At 45.3% G+C, this 27,739-nt stretch overlaps 1 protein-coding gene across 1 annotated transcript in view; it reads right to left on the bottom strand.

The window, feature by feature from the left end:
• FAF1 (Fas associated factor 1) overlaps positions 1 to 27,739 on the bottom strand; it is a 559,433-nt gene that overhangs the window by 405,592 nt on the left and 126,102 nt on the right. Inside the window, exons 4-6 of the mRNA XM_033916532.1 lie at positions 26,574 to 26,797; positions 8,593 to 8,684; positions 4,663 to 4,757 (exon numbers count right to left, since the gene is read on the bottom strand). Of these exons, the coding sequence (XP_033772423.1) occupies positions 4,663 to 4,757; positions 8,593 to 8,684; positions 26,574 to 26,797 (411 nt within the window). The remainder of the gene's footprint in view (positions 1 to 4,662; positions 4,758 to 8,592; positions 8,685 to 26,573; positions 26,798 to 27,739) is intronic.

Raw genomic sequence — 27,739 nt, 5'->3', positions numbered from 1 at the left:
TAAGTTAATTACCTGAACAGAAAACAAAAAAAGGGTTCCACCAAAGAGATTCCACAAGGAAAACAGCAGCACAAACACAAAAGAAACTGTGGAATTGATGATCCTGTCAGAAGTAATTGCTGCTTTTTATGGGGACGGGCGGGGATGGAGGTAATTCCTTGCGGGGATGGGTGGGGACGGAGAGAATCCTGGCAGGAACAGGTGGGGACGGAGAGGATCCTGACGGGGACGGGTGGGGACGGAGAGGATCCTGGCGGGGATGGGTGGGGACGGAGAGGATCCTAGCGGGGACGGGTGGGGATGGAGAGGATCCTGGCGGGGACGGAGAGGATCCTGGTGGGATCGGGTGGGGACGGAGAGGATCCTGACAGGGATGGAGAGGATCCTGGTGGGATCGGGTGGGAACGGAGAGGATCCTGATGGGGACGGAGAGGATCCTGGTGGGGACGGGTGGGATTTCTGTCCCCGTGCAACTCTCTAATTTGAACCAACAACCTCAGGGTGCCTAGGCTGTAGCTCAAACCACTTCACCACACACTCCCCAAAAGAAAGGGGAGGGAGACAAACTAGATTGGAGAGGAGAAGTTGTAGAGCAAGAGGGACTGTGGGATGTATGAGAGAGAGGTGGGGAGGGAGGCAGATTGGCTGTGTCATTATTATGGGCAATTTATTTTAAATTTTATTTGGTATATGCATAGAAAGGTACCTTGGTTCATTGGGCCTATTTAAAAAAAAAGAGTTCTTTTACAAAGTGGGAACTTTTCCATAGTGACCAATCAGATACCTTGTTTCATTTTTCTCAGAGAATAAAAGAAGGCATTTCTGCAAATTCTCTAGTGGTATTTCTTTTATTTAAAACTGGGCATCCTGTTACTATACCGTCCACCTATCCTTTGGTCCAATTTCTCTAACCTTGTCTTCGAGACCATAACTAATGCCTTTCTCAAATTCCAAAGATTACTAATCATCGGAGACGTTAATCTCCACCTTGACGACTCCACCAGCAAGGACACGATAGAATTTAATGACTTCCTCATCTCCCTAGGTTTCTCCCCCCCCACATCCGCTCCTACCCATGAAAAAGGGCACACCCTAGACCTCATCCAGTTCCTCGACCTCACCGCTTATAAAACGTCTGCCGAAGACACCCGTTGGGAACACATCCCGTGGTCAGACCATCTCCTAGGGGCCTTCTGCCTCCCCATCTTCATGTCTCATCTCGGATCCCCACCCCGATCCCCCAATTCTATTACCTTCCGGAAAAAAATTTCGAGCGATCTGTTCTGGACCAAATTCCTCAACCTCCTCCCCTCCATTCCCAAGCTTGCAGACTCTGAAAACAATTGGCACAACTGGATCGCCCTTTCCAAGTCCACCTACCACTCCCTCGCCCCCCAAACCACTAAATCCATCACCTATCCCCATAAAGCCCCTTGGTACCTTCCACTCCATAGAGACCTGAAACAAAAATGTCGAGCCTTAGAGCGAAAATGGAAAAAATCCAAATCCTCATCTGACAGACAGGCCTGGAGAATCAATATCAAACTCTACAACTCAATATTAAAAAAAGCAAGGAAGAACTTCTATGGAGACAAGATCTCCAAATCCAAAAAACAGAATGGCACATTGTTCAACATTTGGCGCTCCCTAACCACTAAAAATGACTCCACCCTTCTTCCCTCATCTCCTTCAGCCGAGGTCCTAGCAAAATTCTTCAATGATAAGATCTCTACCTTAAGGCGCTCCTTCCCGCCCGCAATCTCCTACAATTCTCTGGTGCCCCCCGAACCCAACCCCACCCTAGCTGCTCTCAACCCCATCCCTGCCGACAGATCCTGGACTGTCTTCGAGCTCATATCTGATTCTCAGACCCTTAAACTCTGCCTCAAGTTAAAATCATGCAACTGCATCCTGGACCCATTTCCCTCCTACCTATTTGAGAAAATCCCTGCACAGGCCATCACATCTCTTACCAAACTCATAAATTCTGCCCTATTATCAGGCCTATTCTCATGGGACACATCGCATTGACCCCTTTACTGAAAAAAGCTGACCTAGACCCCTCCATACCATCCAATTACCGTCCAATAGCAAATATCCCTCTCCTCACCAAACTGCTCGAGTCTATCATATCTACCCAGCTCTCTTCCTACTTAGAAAGATTCTCCATCCTCTTACCTTACCAATATGGCTTCAGACCCAACTTCTGCACTGAATCCCTATTGGCCTCTCTAATCTCTAAGGTTCAGCAACTGCATTCTCGTAACAAGTTTGCTGTCCTTCTACAATTCGACCTCTCCGCAGCTTTTGACGTTGTCCACCACGACATTCTAATTTTCCAACTCTCCGAGATAGGCATTAGCTCCATAGTTCTTGATTGGTTCTCCAAATTCTTGCGCTCCCGCTCTTACATGGTTAACATGAGCGGCACCTCATCCTCTCCCTGGACCCCGACTTGTGGTGTCCCACAAGGCTCACCCCTCTCCCCAATCCTCTTTAACATTTACATGTCCTCCCTGAAACTACTCCAACTATCCCCCCTTGAAACTCTTTACACTTACGCTGATGACATCCTCGTCCTCCTTGAGACCGACTCGAACCTCACTAACCTCTCCACGAACATATCCTCATGCATAAAGAACCTCCAATCCTGGGCATTCACAATGCATATGAAACTAAACGAGTCCAAAACAAAACTCCTTTGGCTCGGCCCAAAATTAGACCATCTACCTTCCTCCATCCCATTGTTCTCCGGCCCCCCATTACAGCTCGAGTTCTCAAGCAAAGTTCTGGGTGTCACCTTAGACTCTTCTCTATCCTTCAACGAACATCTCCAATCCCTGGTGAAGAAATGCTTCTTCAGCCTTCACATGCTAAGGAAAGTCAGACCCTATTTTCACCAAAAACACTTCGCAGTCCTAGTACAATCCATCATCCTCTCCAGATTGGATTATTGCAATTCTATCTACCTCAGCCTAACCAAGAAAAGCCTCCACAGACTTCAGCGGATTCAGAACGCCGCAGCTAAGCTTGTTTTCGCGAAAAGCAAATTTGATCACGTCTCACCACTCCTGTCTAAGCTCCATTGGCTCCCAGTAATCCCCAGGATCCACTTCAAATGTGCGTGTCTGGCCTACAAGATCCTACATGGCATCCTTCCTGCCGTTATCCCTCTATCCTGGAACTCCCCAACCCCTACTTCCTCCAGATCCTCCCAAATTTTTAAACTATCCTTCCCTTCCATAAAAGGTATTTCCCATGTAGGCAAACTTGGGTCATCCCTCCCCTTTAGAATCACTGAGATCTGGAATAACCTCACCTCCCCGAACCTCAAGCTCCCTCCAACTCTTCCGCAAACACCTAAAAACCTGGCTATTCTCAAAACTGTAACACTTCCCCCCTCTTAGGCCTCTCACCTTCCCCCTTTACACCTAACTCTTTAATCTCTCCACTGTAGTTCCTCTCTCATCTTTCTTCCTGTAAACCGTGCCGAGCTCCGCATTCGTGGAGATGGTGCGGTATATAAACCCAAGGTTTAGTTTAGTTTAGTTTTAGTTTAAAAGGTTGGAAGACTCCAAATAGAGGGTGGGGGGGTGTAGGAAGGGTAGGGGGTGGGTAGGTTTCTCTCTAGCCTCAGTACGTAGTGGGAGGGGAGTTAGTAAGAGTGGTTAACCTCCTGTAGGGACAAGTTTGTGTACGTATCTTGGTGCATGTATATGGGGGTACTCTCTCCCCACTTCATCCTGTTCCTCTGCCCTCTCTGAACGGATGGGGGATGGTGGCTTTGCATTCTTGTGTTATTTAAATGTATTTGATGACAATGGTTTTTGGACTGTGGGTCCTTTCGACGAGTTGGGCCTGTAGCTCTGTATCCTGTTCTGTTGTTTATTCCTTTCTACCTATTGATGGTCATCAATACAATTGTTTGAACATAAAAGGTTGGAAAACAGTGGGATTTACAGTTCATGGCACACTGGCATCACTTTTCTCACGTAGCTAGTTCAAAATACATAGTCCATGTTCCCAGATGCCCAAAAATTACCACATCAAGCGGTTTGGTTCATAGACAAAATCGCGCGAGACAACAGCGCACCGAAACTGAGCGCAAGGTTGACGGCGCGCCGAAGCAAAGCACTATTTTAAAGGGTTCCGACGGGGGGTGTTGGTGGGGAACCCCCCTATTTTACTTAACAGACATCGCGCTGGCGTTGTGGGGGGTTGTAACCCCCCTCATTATACTTGAAACCAAACTTTTTGCCTGTTTTTTAGGGAAAAAGTTCAGTTTTAAGTATAATGTGGGGGGTTACAACCCCCCAAACCCCCCACAACAGCAGCGCAATGTCTGTTAAGTAAAGTGGGGGGGTTCCCCCCCACACACCCCGTCGGAGCCCTTTAAAATAGTGCTTTTCTTCAGCACGCCGTCAACCTTGCGCTCAGTTGTCGGTGCGCCATTGTCTCGCAAAATTTAGTCCCGTCACCAAGCGGTTCATTTCACCTAGCTGGACAAAATGCTGCCTCGAATTCTGGAGCTAAGCGTTAGAAATTATTGACGTTTTTTGGTTTGAATACTTTATTATTCAGTAGAAATTTCACACAGCACAGACAAAGCCAGAACTTCAAAATGTTTAATCCACCCATCAATTTGTAGTCAATAAGTCTTACCTAGAATTGCTTGGCAGCAAAGGCGGTGGTGGTAAATCAGGGGTAAGGACATAAAGATTACTGTTCTTTGGCAAGTGTAGAGTTCTTAAAACAGTCTAAGTGAAAGAAAAGAAAACCTCATGAAAAGGTTCTGAGCAACTGGTTTACAATCAATGCGAAAATTAAAAATTAACCACAAAACACCCACGCTGGCCCATAAATCTAAGCACTGAAAGATTATTAGCATCCTACTGAAAAATAGTCATTTACTGCTATTGTTAGACTTCACTTTATTACTGTAGTCATTATTATTACTACAATGATTATGCATTGATTACTACAATGAATATGCATGAGATCAATTTGCATATACTAAATACCTATTATATGCAAATCTCTCTCATGGCATAGCGAGGGTGAGTGGTGATCCAGGGTGGTGCCCCTCTCCGCCCTCTTCTCTGCCCCTCCCCACTCCTTCCTGCCTTCCCCTGCCATGCCCCCTTCCCTTCCCCCATACCTTTGTAATTTTCCAGGCGGGAGCAACATCATGAACTTGCTGCCTGCGTCATGTCTGCTTTGCTGACTGTTCTATGTTGTAAATCACCTCGAACTAAAACGGCTTTGGCGGTATATAAGAAATAAAATTATTATTATTATTCCCTCTGATGTCACTTCCTAGACGCAGGACCAGGAAGTGACATCAGAGAGAGGTGACACTGATGCGGGCAGCAAGTTTGTAATATTGCTTGTGCAGGGAAATAGATTTTTGTTTAAATGTTACCATTTCTATGTCTATTGACTATGCTAGACTCAGCCACAAAACATCCTTTTTTAGACATGATCCAGTCTGTCAGTGAAATGTGTTTTAGTGTTAATATTTAAATGACTTAATAACAGCTCATCTTCAAAGTATCCTTTCATTTTGCGACAGTTACTTCTGGTGACTAGAGGCAAGACGCGAGATGAGTTGAGTACTATACCAAAGACAAAAAACTGTGGATACAGATGTTCTGGAGATAATTTATTAAACACTGGCATATAAAACCATGAAAATTCAATTAAAAAAGTACAATGCTAAAAAATATGGTGATAAAAATCCACCCGGATCCTACACGGTCCATATTTCGTTCGTTCGGCCTTCCTCAGGGGTCCAATGGTTTGCAAACTCACATATAAAGAATTGGACTGAAAACCGTCTATTGTCTTAAAACATGTGAGGAAAGAACACCGCAGACAAGCTGAAGTAGCAAAAAAATGCTTTAGCATCTTACTTTCTTAATTTAATTTTCATGTTTTTATATGTCAGTGTATAATAAATTATCTCCAGAACATCTGTATCCATAGTTTTTTTGTTTTCACTGTGGATTATTGGATCTCCCCATTTTTCTTTGGATTACTATAACAATACATCAATAAAATGTTAATTCCAAAATATGAAACCTCAATACTCTTCACTTTCAAATACATCTCCCTCCTAAAATAAGGTCTGAACTGCCCAAGTTTCGCTAAAGGCTCATTTTCACAGCTTAGATCAGTGTCACGCAAACCTTCTCGAAGGTGTGACACACTAAAGGTAGTGGCTGCAGCTCGAGGCACCCAGACGTACGCAGGCGTTGCCGTGATGATGCCAGGAAAGAGACTTGGGAGTTCTGATCGACAAATCGATGAAGCCGTCCACGCAATGTACGGCAACGGCGAAAAGGGCAAACAGAATGCTAGGAATGATAAAGAAGGGGATCACGAACAGATCGGAGAGGGTTATCATGCAGCTGTACCGGGCCATGGTGCGCCCTCACCTGGAATACTGCGTCCAGCACTGGTCGCCGTACATGAAGAAGGACTCGAAAGGGTCCAGAGAAGAGCGACTAAGATGGTTAAGGGGTTGGAGAAGTTGCCGTACAGTGAAAGATTAGAGAAACTGGGCCTCTTCTCCCTCGAACAGAGGAGATTGAGAGGGGACATGATCGAAACATTCAAGATACTGAAGGGAATAGACTTAGTAGATAAAGACAGGTTGTTCACCCTCTCCAAGGTAGGGAGAATGAGAGGGCACTCTCTAAAACTGAAAGGGGATAGATTCTGTATGAACATAAGGAAGTTCTTCTTCACCCAGAGAATGGTAGAATCCGCTCTTCCGGATTCTGTCATATGGGAAAACATCCTCCAGAGATTCAAGACAAAGTTAGACAAGTTCCTGCTGAACCAGAACATATGCAGGTAGGGCTAGTCTCAGTTAGGGTGCTGGTCTTTGACCAGAGGGCCACCGCAAGAACGGATTGCTGGGCACGATGGACCACGGGTCTAACCCAGCAGCGGCAATTCTTATGTTCTTATGTTTTCCTCCCTTCTTGAAGTAGAAGTGGCGGAGGTCCTGAGCCACAAAACCCCTTTCCTCCCTCCTTGAAGCAGAAGTGGTGGAGATCTTGAGTCACAAAAACCCTTTCCTCCCTCCTTGAAGCAGAAGTGTCAGAGGACCTGAGCCGCGAAACCCCTTTCCTCCCTCCTTGAAGCAGAAGTGGTGGAGATCTTGAGTCACAAAAACCCTTTCCTCCCTCCTTGAAGCAGAAGTGGCAGAGGACCTGAGCCACAAAACCCCTTTCCTCCCTCCTTGAAGCAGAAGTGGCAGAGGACATGAGCTACGAAACCCCTTTCCTCCCTCCTTGAAGCAGAAGTGGCAGAGGACCTGAGCCACAAAACCCCTTTCCTCCCTCCTTGAAGCAGAAGTGTCAGAGGACCTGAGCCGCGAAACCCCTTTCCTCCCTCCTTGAAGCAGAAGTGGCGGAGGACCTGAGCCGCAAAACCCCTTTCCTCCCTCCTTGAAGCAGAAGTGTCAGAGGACCTGAGCCGCGAAACCCCTTTCCTCCCTCCTTGAAGCAGAAGTGGTGGAGATCTTGAGTCACAAAAACCCTTTCCTCCCTCCTTGAAGCAGAAGTGGCAGAGGACCTGAGCTACGAAACCCCTTTCCTCCCTCCTTGAAGCAGAAGTGGCAGAGGACCTGAGCTACGAAACCCCTTTCCTCCCTCCTTGAAGCAGAAGTGGCAGAGGACCTGAGCCACAAAACCCCTTTCCTCCCTCCTTGAAGCAGAAGTGTCAGAGGACCTGAGCCGCGAAACCCCTTTCCTCCCTCCTTGAAGCAGAAGTGGCGGAGGACCTGAGCCGCAAAACCCCTTTCCTCCCTCCTTGAAGCAGAAGTGGAAGATATCCTGAGCCACGAACACCCTTCCCTCCCTCCTTCCAGCCCTGAAGCAACAGAAGCAGTAGCGGTCCTGAACTGCAACCTCCACCCTGCTTTCCTTATCCAAAGCGACAGCCGGTCAGCAGAAGCAGCACTGAAAACAGTGGCCGTGGCCAGTCCCAGCAGGGCTTTCCTCTAATACACCACACATCGGAGGAAAGGCCCTGCTGGGGCTGGCCGCAAGCCGCCTGTTTGACCAGCTGCTGCTTCGGGTAAGGAAGAGAGAAAGGGAGAGAAGGGGGTTTGCAGCTCAGGACTGCCACTGCTTCAGAGATAGAGGTAGGGAGGGAATTGAAATCTGGGTTAGACACTCCTTGTCTTTCAAAACTACTCGCAAGCTACTAGAAAAACAGTTATCTGCCACCACCAATCCCCATGGGTGCTGGAAAACTGAGATTCTACTGTATTATTTTAAATTCTACACCACTGTGATCTATAATTTAACAAAAAACCACTTTTGGGGCAAATGGCAGTGAAACAGTCTTCTGCTCTTCCTTCAAGTGACAATGAGAATCTAGCTGCACAAAACTTTCACTTAATGGTCAGTCATCTAGCAGACACCTTTTTCCAACGGGATTTATTTTAGGAACTACACAAGCTATGTCCACGTTGGTACATGGTTCTTTATTCAGTGCAACGGTTTCTTAACATTCGGATGTCAATTTTTGAAGCAAGAGCTTCTGGGTGGACAAAATGCGTAATTTAAGCAGACTTACAGCGTCATCAACATCGCCGCACTTCCAGCCCTTCAGAAGCATTTTTGCAACAGGGACTTGTAGTTCATTTTCTAAAATCTGTTTGATATCTCCTGTGTAGTGGGGCAGAGAAAAGACCAAACATGAAATCAGGTTACACGTGTCTCAACACCCAGAAATAAAAACTCATACGGAAGACCTGAAAAATATCAGTCCTAAATTTAGAGAAGAATCACATCAAGCTTGTTCTTATCTGCATATAATACCACCTTCAAAGACAAATGTTTCATGAAGTTGTAATTAGAGAATGGCACGGTGACAAAATTCATCACCGTCCCTGTCCCCGCGGATAACCGCGGGGAAACCATCTTCATGTCATTCTTTAAGGAGAGAGGGAAGAATCAGAGTATAACCACTGACCCGCAAGCTTTGCTTTGAAGAATGCTGGTGTAGAAGGACCGAGGTTGAAATAGACACTAGAAAATGACATGGGATTATTTCCCGCAGTTATCCGCGGGGGCGGGGACGGTGATGAATTTTGTCACCGTGTCATTCTCTAGTTGTAATGGCAGGGGTGGGAGAAGACAACAGCAAACTCAAGTTCATAGACTTCACTGGTGTTTTATTTACAATCCAGTTATCTAACATGAGGAAATCCACCAAACTAACCGAATTACTGAGATAAGATGCATTTGATGAATTCTTGTCTTCCAAGTTCATGCCCCAATAAATTAGTTTGCTACAAATTGCTACCAGCTTGTGTCATTTTTGCTACGCCAGATTAACAGGCTATCCCTTTCCAAGGTCAGTTTGTTGGTTTGTTTTAATTTACGTATTTGAAGAGCAATACAGCGCAACAGCTTGCATAAAGAAACAAAAATAATAATCAAAATACAGCCCAACGCATGGGTCAGGATCATAGATAGACCCCCCTCTTTTACAAACGCATAGCGTGGGTTTTAGCGCTGGCAGCGGAGGTAACTGCTCCGACGGTCATAGGGATTTTATGAGCGTCGGAGCAGTTACCGCCGCTGCCGGCGCTAAAACCCACGCTATGCATTCGTAAAAGAGGGGGATAGTTGGTAACTGCCCCACCCTCACCCCAAAATAAAAAAATTGGGAACCTTAACAGCAGAGCATAATCAGCACTAGTCAAATCATAAAAATTAACAGTTTTGTAGAATAAACTGCTTGCTCAATTAAGAAATTGTACATTTACTTAACTTTAAGAAACTGCTAAAAACTCATTTATTTGTTAAGGCATTTTTTTTCTTCCTGCTCTTATGTGTTGGATTTGAAGATAGCATGCATCTGTGTTTCTATTGTTTAGGTGTTTTTAGGAATAGGTAGGTTAGAAGTGTTTTAAATAAAAAAATAAAATGAATAAGGAGAAATTAGAGCTTACCTGCTCACTTTCTTTCTCTTAGTCCCTCCAGACTGGCACAGACCAATGGCTTTACACACCTCTGCCAGCAGGTGGAGACAGAAATGATGACTTCTGAACCTAATATAAGTGGACTGTGCAGTTCCTCCCAAGTCAGTCCACAGAGAGTCAAGCAGACTCAAATAACAACAAACAATAGCGCTCCTTCCTCCACTTTTTCTTTTAACAACATCTTAACAGACAAACCCATTCTGTCCCCCACTGTTCTAGTGCTAACAGTCCACCAGTTAAACCAGCGAACCAGGTGCTGCTGCCCCACAAGAAACACCAAACTCCCCAATCTTAGTACATCCCCACAAGAAGAAAACAGACAATATCGTCCAACAGGAGTGTGACTTGACTTCTGAAATCGCATAGAAAATAACGTGGGTGGGCTCTGTGTCGGTCTGGAGGAACTAAAAGAAAGAAAATGAGCAGGTAAGCTCTAATTTTTCCTTCGATAGCGTCTCTCCAGACTGACACAGACCAATGGAAAGTACCAAAGCAGTGACCATTAAGGGTGGGACCCCTGGAGCCCAGGCTGAAGCACCCATGCTCCAAATTCTGCATCTCAGCGAGCCTGAACGTCTACCCAATAGTGTTTAACAAAAGAATGGAGAAACAATCACACCGCTGCCCTGAAAGCATCCACTAGGGCAGGGGTAGGCAATTCCAGTCCTCAAGAGCCAGAGCCAGGTCAGGTTTTCAGGATATCCACAATAAATATGCATGAGATAGATTTGCATCTCAAGGAGGCAGTGCATGCAAATCCATCTCATACATATTCATTGTGGATATCCTGAAAACCTGACCTGGCTCCAGCTCTCAAGGACCGGAATTGCCTACCCCTGCACTAGGGTATCAACAAGCATTTGGCTCACAATGCTGCTTGTCTTCTCATGGATTGTGCCTTGAGCCATTCTGGAACCACCTTTTTCAACAAATACGCAGATGAAATAGTCTCTCTAATTCGAGCAATAGTGGCTTTAGAAGCTGCTCAGGATGAAAAGGTGATCAGAAAACCTAAACTCCTTGGGTCTCTTGACATACATACACGACATCCTATGGACATCTGACTTGTACAACTGCCACTGACCAGATCTTTCCCGGTCCCCCAAGATCAGAAGAGACACCGCCTTGTTGACAAGAAAAGGTGGCATGACAACGAACGGGGTGATTAAATTTGCAGACGACACTAAACTGTTCAAAATTGTTAAAAAGCATGCAGATTGTGAAAAATTGCAGGCAGACCTTAGGAAATTGGAAGACTGGGCATCCAAGTGGCAGATGAAATTTAATGTGGACAAATGCAAAGTGATGCACATTGGGAAGAATAACCTGAATCACAGTTACCAGATGCTAGGGTCTACCTTGGGAGTAAGCGCCCAAGAAAAGGATCTGGGTATCATTGTAGACATTAGGATGAAACCTTCCGCCCAATGTTTGGTGGAGGCCAAAAAACAAATAAGATGCTAGGAATTATTTTAAAAAAGTGATGGTTAATAAGATTAAGAATATTATAATGCCTCTGTATCACTCCATGCTGCAATCTCAAATGGAGTATTGCATTCAATTCTGATCTCCTTAACTCAAGAAAGATAGAAGGTTCAAAAAAGAGTGACCAATATGATAATGGGAATGGAACTCTTCTTGTATGAGGAAAGACTAAAAAGTTTAAGGCTCTTCATCTTGGAAAAGAGATGGCTGAGGGGAAATATGATTGAAATCTACAAAATCCTGAGTGGAGTAGAACGGGTTCAAGTGGATCGATTTTTCGCTCCATCAAAAATTACAAAGACTAGGGGGACACTCAATGAAGTTACAGGGAAATACTTTTAAAACCAAATGGAGGAAACATTTTTTCACTCAGAGAATAGTTAAGCTCTGGAACGCATTGCCAGAGGTTGTTGTAATAGCGGATAGCGTAGCTGGTTTTAAGAAAGGTTTGGACAATTTCCTGGAGGAAAAGTCCATAAACTGTTGAGACAGAGATGGGAGAAACTACTGCTTTCCCTGGATGGGTAGCATGGAATGTTGCTACTCTTTGGGGTTTTGCCAGGTATTTGTGACTTGGATTGGCCTACATGAAGACGGGATACTGGGCTGACCCAGTAAGGCTATTCTCATGTTCTTAAGTAGTGGTGATGCAGGATATAAGTGGAGAAACAAATAAGCTATGGATCAAGTATTTTAACTCTGTCCCTCTCAAAACACAGAACAGCAGCATGTCAGTGCTAAAAACCTGCATAATGCAGTTTGACTAACTTATTAATATTATGGAAACCTCCCTCCAACGCTTCCGAAAACATTTGGAAACTTGGCTTTTCGCTAAAATGTAACTACTCCCTCCCTCTCCATTATACTAAGTCCCCTCTTTCTTTCTTTTTTTACTAAGCCCTTCTCCTTTCCATTGGAGTTCCTTTCTATATTAATTCCTATAAACCGTGTCGAGCTCCACTTTTGTGGAGATGATGCGGTATATAAACTTTAAGGTTTAGTTTAGATTTCACATTTTGCCATTTCCCGCATTCTGTGTTCCCATCTGGCGCTGCCTTGTCTGAAGTCTAATATTCTAATATAGCCTTCTTGACCAATAAGAGAGAAAGATTTTGAGAGAGTAAGATGTCTTAATTCCCCAGCAAGAGAATGGCAAAGTCCCAATCTACCTGGTTTTGGACTACCTTTTTGATCATTGAGAATGCCCTATTTACTATCATAAAATCCTGACCCATGGCCTGCCCACAGGACCGCCTAGCTCCACCCAGCCCACCCTGTTCTGCTCAAGTCACACCCTGTTCAGCCCCTGTCCCACCCCTCCCAACCTCTTCTCGTGCTTGGAGCCGCATCAGGAGGGCATCGTATGCGTGTGATGTCACCACACTGAATCCGTGCATGCACAGATGCCCTCCCAACGTGGTCCCAAGCTAGAAGCTTTTCAAAACCCAGACAAAGTGCCAGGTTTTGAAAAGCTGTCTGGACACCCGGACAGTCCTCTAAAAAGAGGACATGGCCGGGTAAATCCAGACGTCTGGTAACCCTACCTATACCACAGAACTAAGAACATAAGAATTTGCCGCTGCTGGGTCAGACCAGTGGTCCATCGTGCCCAGCAGTCTGCTCCCGCGGCGGCCCTTAGGTCAAAGACCAGTGCCCTAACCGAGTCTAGCCTTACCTGCATACATTCTGGTTCAGCAGGAACTTGTCTAACTTTGTCTTCGATCCCTGGAGGGTGTTTTCCCCTATAACAGCCTCCGGAAGAGCGTTCCAGTTTTCTACCACTCTCTGAGTGAAAAAGAACTTCCTTACGTTCGTACGGAATCTATCCCCTTTTAACTTTAGAGAGTGCTCTCTCGTTCTCTCTACCTTGGAGAGGGTGAACAACCTGTCCTTATCTACTAAGTCTATTTCCTTCAGTATTTTGAATGTTTCAATCATGTCCCCTCTCAGTCTCCTCTTTTCAAGGGAGAAGAGGCCCAGTTTCTCTAATCTCTCACTGTACGGCAACTCCTCCAGCCCCTTAACCATTTTAGTCGCTCTTCTCTGGACCCTTTCGAGTAGTACCGTGTCCTTCTTCATATATGGGCCCTTTTTCTCTAGAAAGATAAATTCTATGGATTATTATAAACTGAATCTCATACAAGTCTTCCAATTTAGTCAGCTCATAAATGGTGGAATAAAGCTCCAGAAACAAAGTTTGGGTAAATATTTTTCCCCATATCCCTATTTCTGCATCCATGTCGGTAAGTAGATCAGTAGGTTTTAGTAACTTATACCCTCTGAAGTTTTTAATAATTACTGCAATCATTATTAATTAGGAGGACTGGACTAGGACTGAGCAAATATCCTGAAACATGAGCTCAAGGCCCATCTCCATCATGACCTTTTGTGTGACATTAGGCAACACACTTCACCTCCCCACTGAAAACTATTCGTTTTAAACCAGCTTTCCCATTGAAAAATCAAAGTTCTGCCATATACTTTAAAAAGTATACGGTTATAGGCCCATTCCCTACCACGCATTAATCATTGCACAGATCTAGCTGAATACATAGCCCCGGAAATGGAAAGCACCAAATGGCATACGACTCTCAAGCTGGCTTTAAAGTCTGCTAAAAGAGGGAAAGAAAATCCAGAAAAGGTATTCCATAAAACTGCTTTGCTCATTTAGAAACTAAACTTTGCAAGAAAGCCAGAGAAGAAAAGAGGTGCTAAAAATGACATTTTAAAAATAGTATGACAAAATGGCAGATATGACCCCAAAATAACCTCACTTGTACTTAGACTCAATGAGAACTGATACCAATGAAACTATTACTTTGATATCCTCTTCTCTGATGTCTACATGAAGGAATTGAAATGAGAATCAGGAGTACAGTCCTTTCTTAGCCTTTAGGCCAAGACTGAGGTATGGAGGGGTTAAACATTTCCCTGCCATCTGACCTCTCTTGGATGTTAGGATCATTGATAAGTAGAATTAAAACTTCCTGCTAGAAGTAACAAACACAGAAAATTAATCCTCCAAAAGAATATACTGAGGAGCAGAGTCAAGAGAGTGGTCATACCACAAAATTAGAAAATGTAATGTAACCAGATCATACAACAGCTGATCATACAATCATCATTTAAAGGTACAATATTGCTTAACGTGGCCTGGATGATGCATGCTAGAGAATGACACGATGACAAAATTCATCACCGTTCCCGTCCCCGCGGGAAACCATCTTCATCTCATTCTTTAAGGAGAGAGGGAAGAATCAGAATATGAATGGCCACAACCACTGACCCGCAAGCTTTGCTTTGAAGAATGCTGGTGTAGAAGGACCGAGGTTGAAACAGACACTACAGAATGACAGTCTCTAGTATCCAGAGCAGATATTATGATGTCATAATACCTCATTCCACCAGTGCCTAAGAGCCAATCACATCAGTGATGTCACAATGGCTTCATTATCCTTGGCTCCCATAAGAATCAGAGTATGAATGGCCACAACCGCTGACCCGCAAGCTTTGCTTTGAAGAATGCTGGTGTAGAAGGACCGAGGTTGAAATAGACACTAGAAAATGACATGCGATTATTTCCCGTGGTTATCCGCGGGGACGGGAACGGTGATGAATTTTGTCACCATGTCATTCTCTAATGCATGCTACAAAATTTTATATTGAGCTGAAAAAAGACCCAACAGAGCACATTACTGAGAGCGGCAGTCTTCCTAGAGCAGGGGTCTCCAAAGTACGGCCCGCAGGTCACATCCAGCCCGCAATATGATTTTAGCCCGCCCGCGGAAGAATTGTGTGGAAAAGCGCCAATTGGACTAATTTTCCAATGAGAATCTGAAAAAACAAAAACAAAAAAAACAACCCAACACAAGGGGCTCCTTTTACAAAAGTGCGTTAGGGCCTTAACGCGCAGAATAGCGCACGCTACTAAAATGCCACGCACACTAGCCGCTACCGCCTCCTCTTGAGCAGGTGGTAGTTTATCGGGTAGCGCATGCTATAGCGCGCGCTAATCCGGTGCGTGCGCTAAAAACACTAACACACCTTTGTAAAATGAGCCCAAGGTGTTGACAGATTTCAAATGCATTCATTAAAATTGTGTTCAAAATATGCAGATATTCCATATTATGTTAATACTAATCTTATAGCCCGTTACATTAACGGGTGCTAGAATATATGTGTGTGTGTCTTTATTTCTTTCTCTCTCTCTCCTTAGCCGCTTTCTTTCTTTCTGTCTTTCTTTTTCCTTGGTTGTCCATCACCACCCCTTCCCTGCTCCCCCTGTCCATTCTCCCTTCCTTTTAACTCCCCTGTGTCCACCACCACCCCTTCACTGCTCTCCTTATGCAGCAGCAGCCCTTCTCCCTTTGTTTTACCCCCCCCCCCTGTCCAGCAGCACCTCTTTCCTTCTCCCTCTGTCCAGCAGTAGGCGTCCCTTCCTTTTTCTCCCCCCCTCCTCCTTCTTATCCCTATGATACACTTACCTTGCTCTGCCCCTGATCAGAGGTTCCCGACAGCCGCCCAGTTGCAGTCATTGGAAAAGTTCCCTCTGCCGCATCCCGCACCCCTCCTGACGCGACTCCCACTGTCTTTCTTTCTGTCTGTCTCTGTCCCTGGCCCCCTTTGTCTGTCTGTCTTTCTGTGTATCTCCCTGCCCCTGTGTCTTTCTTCTTTTCTTTCTGTCTCCCTTCCTCCCTCTGTCTGTCTGTGCGAAGCAGCATTCCCTCCCCCTCCATTTCCCTCCCCCCACACCAGTTCCCTGTGCATCTGCCCCTGTGTCTTTCTTCTTTTTTTTCTGTCTCCCTTCCTCCCTATGTCTGTCTGTCCAAAGCAGCATTTCCTCCCCCTCCATTTCCCTCCCCCCAAACCAGTTCCCTGTGCAGCAGCATTACCGTTTCCTCTACCCCCCTTTCCCTTCCCACGGTCCCGAGTCCTTTGCCGCCCCCCTTTCCCTTCCCGCGGGCCCGACTACACATGGCGATTCAAGCAGCGTGTGCAGCTTCGGGTCCTTCTACTGCCCTGATTTAAACACACCTACTCAACATGTGGAATTAAACAACGTGTATTTGTTTTTGCTGCACTCTTGAGAACAGTGGAAGGAGCGTAAATCATTCTGTGTGCACTAAATTATTTGGCATCCAGAAACCCCTGCACAGGAAGTGATCAAACAGAGGAAGAAGCTTTTTCTTTAAGCTTGAGTCCAAGAATCTGCTTGTATGCTGGATTTCTGCTCAGGGTTGTTCTAGCAGGACTAGATGGGATTTAGACCCAATTGTGCTCTCAGGCAAAATAATGCACCCTTGAGTATGGTCACAATGCAAACATGTTCTTGCAACTCAGCTCCAGAAAATTCCGAATGAACTGAATAACTTCAATTTACATTTAGAGCTCCTTTTACGAAGCCGAGTTAACGGTTTAATACGCGTAATAGCGCGTGCTAATTTGCCGGCCGTACTAGCCGCTACCGCCTCCTCTTGAGCAGGCGGTAGTTTGTCGGCTAGCGCGGGGGTTAGTGCGCGCTAAAAAGTTGCGTGCGATAAAGCCACTAATGCGGCTTCATAAAAGGAGCCCTTACTTTATGGTAGGCTGGAAATATACTTGTTTCAAGTTTATTATTAAGTTTATTAGGTTTTTATATACCGCCTATCAAGGTTATCTAAGCGGTTTAACAATCAGGTACTCAAGCATTTTCCCTATCTGTCCCGGTGGGCTCACAATCTATCTAACGTACCTGGGGCTATGGGGGATTAAGTGACTTGCCCAGGGTCACAAGGAGCAGCGCTGGATTTGAACCCACAACCCCAGGGTGCTGAGGCTGTAGCTTCAACCACTGCACCACACACTTCCTCATGTAGACTTCCAAAAACATTTATTCAGTTTTATACTGACATATTGTCTTTTTATTTCCAAAAGGAGACCTAAAGCAATTTTCAAAAAAAAAAAAAATAATAATAATAATAATAATGAATTAGCACAACACCATACAGGTTAAGAACTTCCCAGCATGAACCTACACAATCCTCATTCTCACTAAGGAAAGTAACAGACCGTATCAATGCAATGCCGATACCTCGTGGAAGTTCAAAGTGGTTAACAAAAGAGATAAAACAGAACATACAAAGAATTGTATATTGGTAATGAACCAATCTGTGTCACGTAAGGATAACTACACCTAATATGTGCCAACTAGGATGAAAACTTTAACTACAACAACTATTAACTACAAGCCAGCTTTCACATAAGATAAGTGCGGAATTTTTGATACATTTTAAAGTTATTTATTGTACTCAGCACTTTATAAGAGCTTGTTGCACAATTGTAGTTTTGCACATAAAAATACCGGCTCAATGAAAGATACCATTCACCTGTAAATGTGGTTTCAAACACTGATGTGCTTGAACAACACAGGTTTCTGAGAGCGGTATTGCAAAAAAAAAGCAAGAATTCTTATTTGCTTTAGTCCTCTATTTCGTTTGTTTGCCTTTATTTTTACAAGAGGACTTAGTCCATTATAGTGGTTAAGTACATTCTTTATAAAATAGGCCATACTGAAGCTAGTACTTCTATTCTTAGGTATTTATAAATTATAATTTTAGATGTTCATTTTCCAGCTAATAGAGGTCCTCTGAAGGTACACAAAATGGTGTTTATCAGTGTTTTCATGTCAAAAGTGCAACTGATGGGCACCCATTCTATTGCCTCAGCTGCATAAATGTATCATCAGTGCGGAAAAAGCACAGGGGCAGAAGAGTACAAGGGAAAGGTAGTATTTTGCATATATTTGTGCAATAAATGCCTGTTTACATTTTTTGCTGTTTAGCGATTAAAACCTAAAAACAAAAGCTCTAAGCAAAAGAAAGCAAGCAAGTAATGACTCAACATTAAGATCCCACCATCCACCACTAGATGGCACCTTTGACATAAAACAGAACACTGCTGCAGCAAGACCCATTGTTTCAATTTCAATTTGGTGAGCAAGTGATAGGCCGTGTAACTCATTACATTCCAATAAGAAAACAAAACAAAGTTTCTCAGCATGCATTTTTAAAACACTGTTCCTTAAACAAGTAGCATTTTCTACAGAGCCAAAGGCATGTGAAACCATCAAAACCAAGGGAGTGTGTGTGGCACAGTGGTTAAAGCTACAGCCTCAGCACCCTGAGGCTGTGGGTTCAAACCTACGCTGTTCCTTGTGACCCTGGGCAAGTCACTTAATCCTCCCATTGCCCCAGGTACATTAGATAGATTGTGAGCCCACCGGGACAGACAGGGAAAAATGCGGAGCTCCCCTGGGAGAACGATATAGAAAATTGAATGAATAACTAGCCGTCTTTGAAGCAGTGTATTTGTACAAAGATCCAATTATACTCACAACTGTACAGTAAAAAACATTATGAATGATTGTTATATTTTTTTTAAATGCAGAATCAAGAATACTATTACGGAGGAAAAAAAAAGTGTCAGCCTCAGAATTTCACTACAGTCTTAAAGTCCAAATAACTCATCTATTAAAGGTCTTTCCCTATTTTGTGTCTATGAGAAGAAACACTTGTGCTTCTGGCTAGACCAGGGCTGGGCAACTTCAATCCTCAAGGACCACAACCTAGTCACATTTTCAGGATTTCTCCAATGAATATGCAATAGATCTGTTTGCATACAGTGGAACCAGAGCATACAAGTAGATCTCATAGAAACATGCTGGCACATAAAGGCCAAATGGCCCATCTAGTCTGCCCATCTGCAGTAACCATTATCTCCTCCTCTTCCTATTGGCTAAGGCTCTTAATATTTGCATCTCCTCTTCCTATAGGCTAAGGCTCTTTACACCTGCATTGTGATGTCATAGAACTTTGTGGTTATAGAAACATAGAAACATGATGGCAGATAAAGGCCAAATGGCCCATCTAGTCAGCCCATCCCCAGTATCTCTTTCTCTCTCCGAGAGATCCCACGTGCCTATCCCAGGCCCTCTTGAATTCAGACACAGTCTCTGTCTCCACCACCAATTCCGGGAGACTGTTCCACGCATCTACCACCCTTTTCGTAAAAAAGTATTTCCGTAGATTACTCCTGAGCTTATCACCTCAACTTCATCCTATGCCCTCTCATTGCAGAGTTTCCTTTCAAATGAAAGAGACTTGACTCATGCGCATTTACATTATGTAGATATTTAAATGGCTCTGTCATATCTCTCGCCTTTCCTCCAAAGTATACAGATTGATATCTTTAAGTCTGTCCCCATACATCCCATGACGAAGACCGCACTCCATTTTAGTAGCCTTCCTCTATATTTGTTGAGGAAATCCTGAATCCAACTGGGTTGTGGCCCTCGGGGATCTAGGCTGCCACCCCTGGGCTAGACTATGAATTAAGGTGACATTTAAACTTATTTGTTAATTTCCTTCCTTTAGTTTTGCCATATCATTCTAGATGAGTGTGATGTCATGGAAATGGAGGAGGGGTAACAGTCTACCCAACGGTCGCATTCATTTTTGAGGCAATGTTAAGCCATCATTTCAGGTAGAACAAGGACAAAAGAGAAAATCCAACAAATGTGCAGTAGAAATGTAGTGAATAAAGGACAAAGTTGAAAACCTACTTCTTTGACACATGAACCTCCAAGCTTCTCTCAGGAAAAAAAAAACACCTAACTAACTGCACCTCCACTTCAGAAGAAATTGTAAAACTCTTCCCTTCAACTACAGAACCTACATGTTTCTCTCCTCTCCTCTCCCTCCTCTCCAGCCCTCCACAGTCCTCCCTGCCCTCTTCTAACCCCTTCCTCTGTAAGTCACCTTTGACACCTATGGACCGGCGGAAATAAAATAATTATTTTGTGGATCGGCACCGGTCCGCGGACCAGCAGTTGAAGAACACTGGGCTAAGTCGTGAGCCAGACCCCGCCCATCTCCACCCAATCTCCGCCCCTGACCCCGCCCCCATAATAGTACTAATTGTAACACCATTTTTTCCATTCAATTTTCATATATACACACACAATATAACCGTATTAACAACACATAATGGTTAACCACAAAATTAAACTATTTATTTATTTAGATTTTTATTTCGTCTTCCCAGTAGCTCAGAATGGTCTACAAGCAATACTTTTTCAGAACATTTTTGTCTGGAGACGGGAGTTAGACAAGGGTGTCCGTCATCTCCTTTGCTTTTTGACACTACTGGAACCCTTGCTATTGGCTATTTAACAGGCAAAGGAGATACAGGGTATACCTTATGAAGGTCGGGAATATAAAGTCTCTGCGTATGCAGATGATATTTTGCTTCATTTGAGGAATCCTGGAACTTCCATCCCGCATTTACTGGATTTGATTGACCGATTTGGCAAATTTTCTGGATATAAAATAAATTGGAGTAAATCAGAGGTTATTCTGCTAAATGTACATTGTCCAAAAGGATTATTTGATACATTTCCTTTTCTTTGGAAGGAAGAGGGTATAAAATATTTAGGTATTTGGATATAAAACGTTGGAAGAGACGATGAAAGTAAATGAAAAATCTTTATTGCTGAAGTATACAGAAATGTGTGAGAAATGGAACCCTTTGCATCTGTCTTGGTGGGGGAGAGTTCAAACAGTTAATTTGATGATTTTGCCTGAGGTTTACTACCAAATGGGTATGGTGCCAGTGTTTTTTCAGGGTCCTTTAACAAGAAATTAAATAGCATTCTTACAAAATTTATTTGGCTGGGTAAAGAATTGTCTTTACAAAAACCAATTGCGGTGGGGGGGGGGAAATTTTCCCAATTTTTATAGGTATCATCAAGCCTATATAATGCGTCAGGGTAAGTATTGGATCCTCCCCGAGCTCAGGGAAAATCTTCCAGACTGGTTATGGTCTCCATTGAGATTGTGTCACATTTTAAGTATCAAGTTACCTAGGATGCATAAGGACAATAGAATTTTAGACACCTGGCAGACATTCAAATTTATTACTAATTTAACACCTATTCCGATTCATAAATCCACCTGTCAGTCCCTTTGGCTGAACTCCAAGATTCAAATTAATTGGATGCAGGAGGGCATATGTACCGTATTTTCACGCAAATAACACGCACCCGTATAAAACGCGCACACGTGTATAGCGCGCAGAAATCACGATGATAAGCACAAAAACTTTGGTATAACGCGCTCACGATTATACCGCGCATGCTGCCCGACTCTCCGTTCACCCCCCTGACTTCCGTGCACTGCCCCGCCTCTCCGTGCGCTGTCCCGACTCTCCGTTCACCCCCCTGACTTCCGTGCACTGCCCCGCCTCTCCGTGCGCTGTCCCGACTCTCCGTTCACCCCCCCCTGACTTCCATGCACTGCCCTGACTTTCCGTGCGCTGTCCCGACTCTCCGTTCACCCCCCCTGACTTCCGTGCACTGCCCTGACTTTCCGTGCGCTGTCCCGACTCTCCGTTCACCCCCCTGACTTCCGTGCACTGCCCCGCCTCTCCGTGCGCTGTCCCGACTCTCCGTTCACCCCCCCCCCCCGACGTCCGATTCATCCCCCCCCCCCGGCAGGACCATTCGCACCCCCACCCCGAAGGACCGCCGACTCCCCGACAATATCGGGCCAGGAGGGAGCCCAAACCCTCCTGGCCACGGCGACCCCCTACCCCCACCCCGCACTACATTACGGGCAGGAGGGATCCCAGGCCCTCCTGCCCTCGACGCAAACCCCCCTCCCCCCCAACGACCGCCCCCCCCCAAGAACTTCCGACCGCTCCCCCAGCCGACCCGCGACCCCCCCTGGCGACCCCCACGACCCCCCCACCCCCCTTCCCCGTACCTTTGGTAGTTGGGCCAGAAGGGAGCCCAAACCCTCCTGGCCACGGCGACCCCCTAACCCCACCCCGCACTACATTACGGGCAGGAGGGATCCCAGGCCCTCCTGCCCTCGACGCAAACCCCCCTCCCCCCCAACGACCGCCCCCCCCAAGAACCTCCGACCGCTCCCCCAGCCGACCCGCGACCCCCCTGGCGACCCCCACGACCCCCCCACCCCCCTTCCCCGTACCTTTGGAAGTTGGCCGGACAGACGGGAGCCAAACCCGCCTGTCCGGCAGGCAGCCAACGAAGGAATGAGGCCGGATTGGCCCATCCGTCCTAAAGCTCCGCCTACTGGTGGGGCCTAAGGCGCGTGGGCCAATCAGAATAGGCCCTGGAGCCTTAGGTCCCACCTGGGGGCGCGGCCTGAGGCACATGGGCCCAACCCGACCATGTGCCTCAGGCCGCGCCCCCAGGTGGGACCTAAGGCTCCAGGGCCTATTCTGATTGGCCCACGCGCCTTAGGCCCCACCAGTAGGCGGAGCTTTAGGACGGATGGGCCAATCCGGCCTCATTCCTTCGTTGGCTGCCTGCCGGACAGGCGGGTTTGGCTCCCGTCTGTCCGGCCAACTTCCAAAGGTACGGGGAAGGGGGGTGGGGGGGTCGTGGGGGTCGGCCAGGGGGGTCGCGGGTCGGCTGGGGGGGCGGTCGGAGGTTCTTGGGGGGGGACGGTCGTTGGGGGGGAGGGGGGTTTGCGTCGAGGGCAGGAGGGCCTGGGATCCCTCCTGCCCGTAATGTAGTGCGGGGTGGGGTTAGGGGGTCGCCGTGGCCAGGAGGGTTTGGGCTCCCTTCTGGCCCGATATTGTCGGGAAGTCGGCGGTCCTTCGGGGTGGGGGTGCGAGTGGTCCTGCCGGGGGGGGGGGGGATGTATCGGACGTCGGGGAGTCGGCCGGGCAAGAGGGCTTGGGCTCCCTCTTGCTCCGATCGTGGATGCGGGTGCGGGTGGGAGCGCGTGCGAGTGGTCGTTCGGGGTGGGGGTGCGAGTGGTCCTGCTGGGGGGTGAATCGGGCGTCGGGCGGGGTGGGAACTATGTTTGAAAACTTTCGTATACCGCGCTCACGCATATAACGCGCGAGGGGTATGCGCGGTAGGTAAAAACGCGTATAACGCGCGCGTTATATGCGTGAAAATACGGTACTCTGGATGATGTAGTATTAGAGGGAAAGCTGCTTGACTTTTCACGACTGCAACAAACTTTGTTATTGCTAAGTCTCAAAATTATAAGTGGTTGCAGTTGAAGCAAGTCATTCAGAAGGGGTTCCCTGATTGGCAAAATCTTAAAAATCAGTATAGCTTGCTGGTCCTATGCTTCCAGACATTTTCTAGGGCATCAGGCTGTCCAGTGGTACAAATTAATATCTGAATTTTTGAATAAGAAACCAAAGACTGGTCTTCGTGACATTTGGAGCAATGAGATAAAGCAGCAGATTTCTGCATCTCAATGGCCACAAATTTGGACTTGGAGAATGAGATGTACGGCGTCTGCATCTGAGACAAACATGGATTTTCTTGTTGCATAGATCTTTTTGGACCCCTGTTCGTTTACAGAAATTGGATAGTTCTAGGTCTACTAGATGCTGGCATTGTCATCTTGATGGATCATCTACTGTACTATTGTCCTTCGATACTTAAGTTTTGGAGATCCATTTGGGGGTCAAGTGAATAAAATATTGGAAAATCCAGTGGCACTGATGCACGGTACCGTGCTATTTGGCACATTAATGAGGGCTAAAAGCCCAATATCCTCCCATAATAATAAACTTCTCTTTATTATGACGGGAGTTGCCATACAACTTATTTTGAGGAACTGGAAAAACAGGGACCGGTTAAATTATCATTTCTGGTGGGAATCTTTATGCCACCTTTTTAAAATGGAACATATGATTGCTATACAGCAGGGTCATTATAGGAAATTTAAGGATGTTTGGGAGCCATTGACAAAATTCTGTAAGGAGTGATTATGGATTTTGCCCTTTGAACGTACACGTCCAGGGTGGGGAAATACTTGTAATTCAATTATGGTTAAGTGCAATTGTTGAATATATAGAAATGGGAATGATAACATGTATTTGTTATAAAATATAATTTGATAGAATTTAAGTGCTGTTAAAGTGTAAACTGTCTGTACACTTCTCCCTCGGTATTCGCAGGGGATAGGGGCAGAGTCGAACCGCAAATTGAGAAAAACCGCGAATAACTTCTCGTCCAGCTCTGACCCACCCCTGCCTCCCTCCCGCCTTCCCTCCGGCATCCCGGCCTTACCTAGTGGTCTAGCAGGCTTTTGGGGCAGGAGCGATCTTCCTATGCTACTGCCCCGTGCAGATCGCCAATAGGAAATGACTGCCATGAGTTCCCGTAGTCTCTCGAGACTACGACAGGAGCTCACGGCAGCCATTTCCTATTGGCGATCTACATGAGGCAGGAGCGTAGGAAGATCGCTCCTGCCCCGAAAGCCCGCTAGACCACCAGGTAAGGCCGGGATGCCGGGAGGAAAGCTGGAGGGAGGCGGGAATGTCCTAAACTAGGGGGGGGTTTCCTCCCCCCACGAAAAAAAATCACAAATATTTGAAACCGCGAGTGTGGAGGGGGGAAGTGTATATTATGTTGCACTTAATTTTTAGCTTTAAGGAGCAGAGGGAGGAAGTGACGTCACTCTACCGAATGGCAGAGTGATTTTCGAGCTCCGATGGGGCTTGAAAGCAATGGCGATTAAATCACTTCCCAAGCACAGCAGAACCCCCTATTGTTAGTGCAGAAGTGGGCGGAGTGCATGGCGAGTCGCTGAAAGCTGGACAAGTTTCGCTTTAGTGAAACGGCGAGCGGTAAACGGACAGTGAAAGCACCCGGGTCCCCAGTGGTAATCTCCAAGATGGCGTCTCCTGGGCAGTTTCAGCTGTCGCCGGCTGTAGCCATGTCGGAAGATAATGCTGCAGCTCTGAAAACGATTTTGGAAGCTGGGTTTCAGGACTTAAAGTCGGAAATTTTTAGCTTTAAAATGAATAAAGATATTTAAAATTTTTTTTTTAAGTGTGTTTTTTAAAGCTGCTGAAGTCTTTCTTCTTGAAAATCAAAAATAACTGGGAAAAAAACAAAAACCAAACTATTGGGCAATACATAAAAAAAGAAAGGAAGTCAAGAATCACCTGAAAAACTACCTACCAGGAATCAGGAAACACATGACAGCATAAGAACTTGAAAATGTATACAAAATATGCAAAAATGTTGGATGAAGTTGGGGAAAACAAGGGCTCCTTTTACTAAGCTGCGCTAGCGGTTATAACGTGCGCTACAATGCCACACACACTAGACGCTAACGCCCCCATTGAGCCGACATTAGTTTTTCCGCGTAACGTGGGGATTTGCGCACGCTAATCTGCAGTGCACGTTAAAACCGCTAGTGCAGCTTAGTAAAAGGAGCCCCAAGTCTTAAGAGGGAGCTTCAGTGATGTGTATCTAAATGGCTTCGTGGAAAGATGAAAACCGAGATGGTCTCACGTGACAATGGCAGGCGAGATGTGGTGCGCATGTGTAGCGAGGTCACAGCAAGATATCAGACAAATCAAAGTTGAGGCGGAATTCCTGTGCAGAGCTCCACTGATGACATCAGCCATGTCCTCAGAGTACCCAAATTATTTCTTCTGCATAGAGAAGTTAGCAGTAACATATTAATCGGTTCACAGTCATAAGCGCTCGAGACAAACGCGCGCCGACATTTCAGAGCGGACAATTGAGCCCAAGACTTCAGCGCGCTGCTCTAAAAGCTTATTTTAAAGGGCTCCGACGGGAGGTGTGGGGGGAGGGAACTCCCACACTTAATAGTGTTGGTGCTGCCATTGGGGGGTGGTTTTGGGGGGTTGTAACCCCCCCCCATTATACAGAAAACGTAACTTTTCCCCGAAAAAATAGGTAAAACGTTAAGTTTTCTGTATACACCCCACCCTTCCCCCAACAAGGCAGCGCAAAAAGTATTAAGGGGGGGTCCCTCCCCCGACACCCCTGTCGGAGTTCTTTAAAATAAGCTTTTAGAGAGGCACGCTAAAGTCTTGCGCTCAATTGTATGCTCTCAAATGTCGGCACGCGTTTGTCTCGCGAGCTTTTGTCCCGTCACCTATTAATCAAATGCCATCAAAGAATTAATTTTTTCCAGCTAAATATTCCATATGTAAAGCAGGATATTCTCCAGCCACTTGCAATTTTGTCCATTAAATATCAAAATAAACTTTGTAAATGTTAAACAAATCTTACCAACTGTGCAGCTGTCTTCAACTACCACATCCACATTTCGGTCTCTGTACTCCACTCTGAAGTCCAGCATGCGAGGCAATCGTTCCACAATCTGTCTAGACGGCACTACAGGTCGAAATGCAGAAGTACTAACAGACACTGCTGGGGACGCGACCGAAGTAGAGGTTGTGGGATGACTTGCAGGTCCATATACTGAACTATGTAATGTCTCACCACCATATTCACTGAAAAAAAATAAAATTAAAATGGCTTGAACCAAGGGAGCAACATAAGACACGTAACAGCCTGCCATAACACCTACCTATAACTTCACCCAGGAAACATCAATATACAACATTCCCAAAGGCATCTGCAATGTTCGATGGGGCAAGGAGGGGAGTTTTAGAGCGGCTTATTTGAATCCTTCTGGTAACCAAGTAAAATTCAGCAGTATTTATGAGAATATAGAGACTTATGACGAGGGCTGTTGATTTGGAGACAGAAAAATTGTATCGACTCAAACTTCAGCTTCAAATTAAACAAATTTCATTGGTTGCCAATAGAATTCAGGATTAAGTTTAAGAGTCTGATGATAGCTCATAAAGCTTTATTTGAACTTTCAACTTTGGTGTTATTTTATGCTTCTCGTCGATTAAGAGTAGCTTTACCCCATATTTCTAAGGCTCATTTGGAATTAACTCAGAATGGAGCCTTTTTTTATTTGGTTCCACTTTTATGGACCGGTTTTCTATTGGAGCTGAGGAAAGAAGAATCCTTAATAAACTTTTAAAACATCTAACGGCCCATTACTTTTGAGTAGCTTTCCCTTGTTCAGCAAACTGAAATCTTTTTAGCATAATTTGCATTGTAAAGTATTTATATTGATTATGTACGTATATTTTTAATCTTTGGGTTTTTTCTCTCTTTTTTTGTCTTTTCTTTCCTATTTTTAATGTTCTTTTCCTTATTATGATTATATTGTAAACCGCTTTGATCTCACTTGTAGCCTAAGCAATATATTAAGAGTTTTAATAAACATTATTTATTTATATTTATTTTATATATAATTTATTTATTTGTTCATTTTTATATCCCGTCCTCCCCAGAGCTCAGAATGGGTTACAATAAAATAAAAATAATAATTAAAGTTAGGTACTTGGAAGTTCCCTAACTGTCCCGAAGGCTCA

Source organism: Geotrypetes seraphini, chromosome 12 (genome assembly GCF_902459505.1).
Source record: "Geotrypetes seraphini chromosome 12, aGeoSer1.1, whole genome shotgun sequence".
Classification (NCBI taxonomy): Eukaryota; Metazoa; Chordata; class Amphibia; order Gymnophiona; family Dermophiidae; genus Geotrypetes; species Geotrypetes seraphini.
Note: the sequence above shows the minus strand (reverse complement) of the source record. Positions and strands in the feature narration are given on the sequence as shown.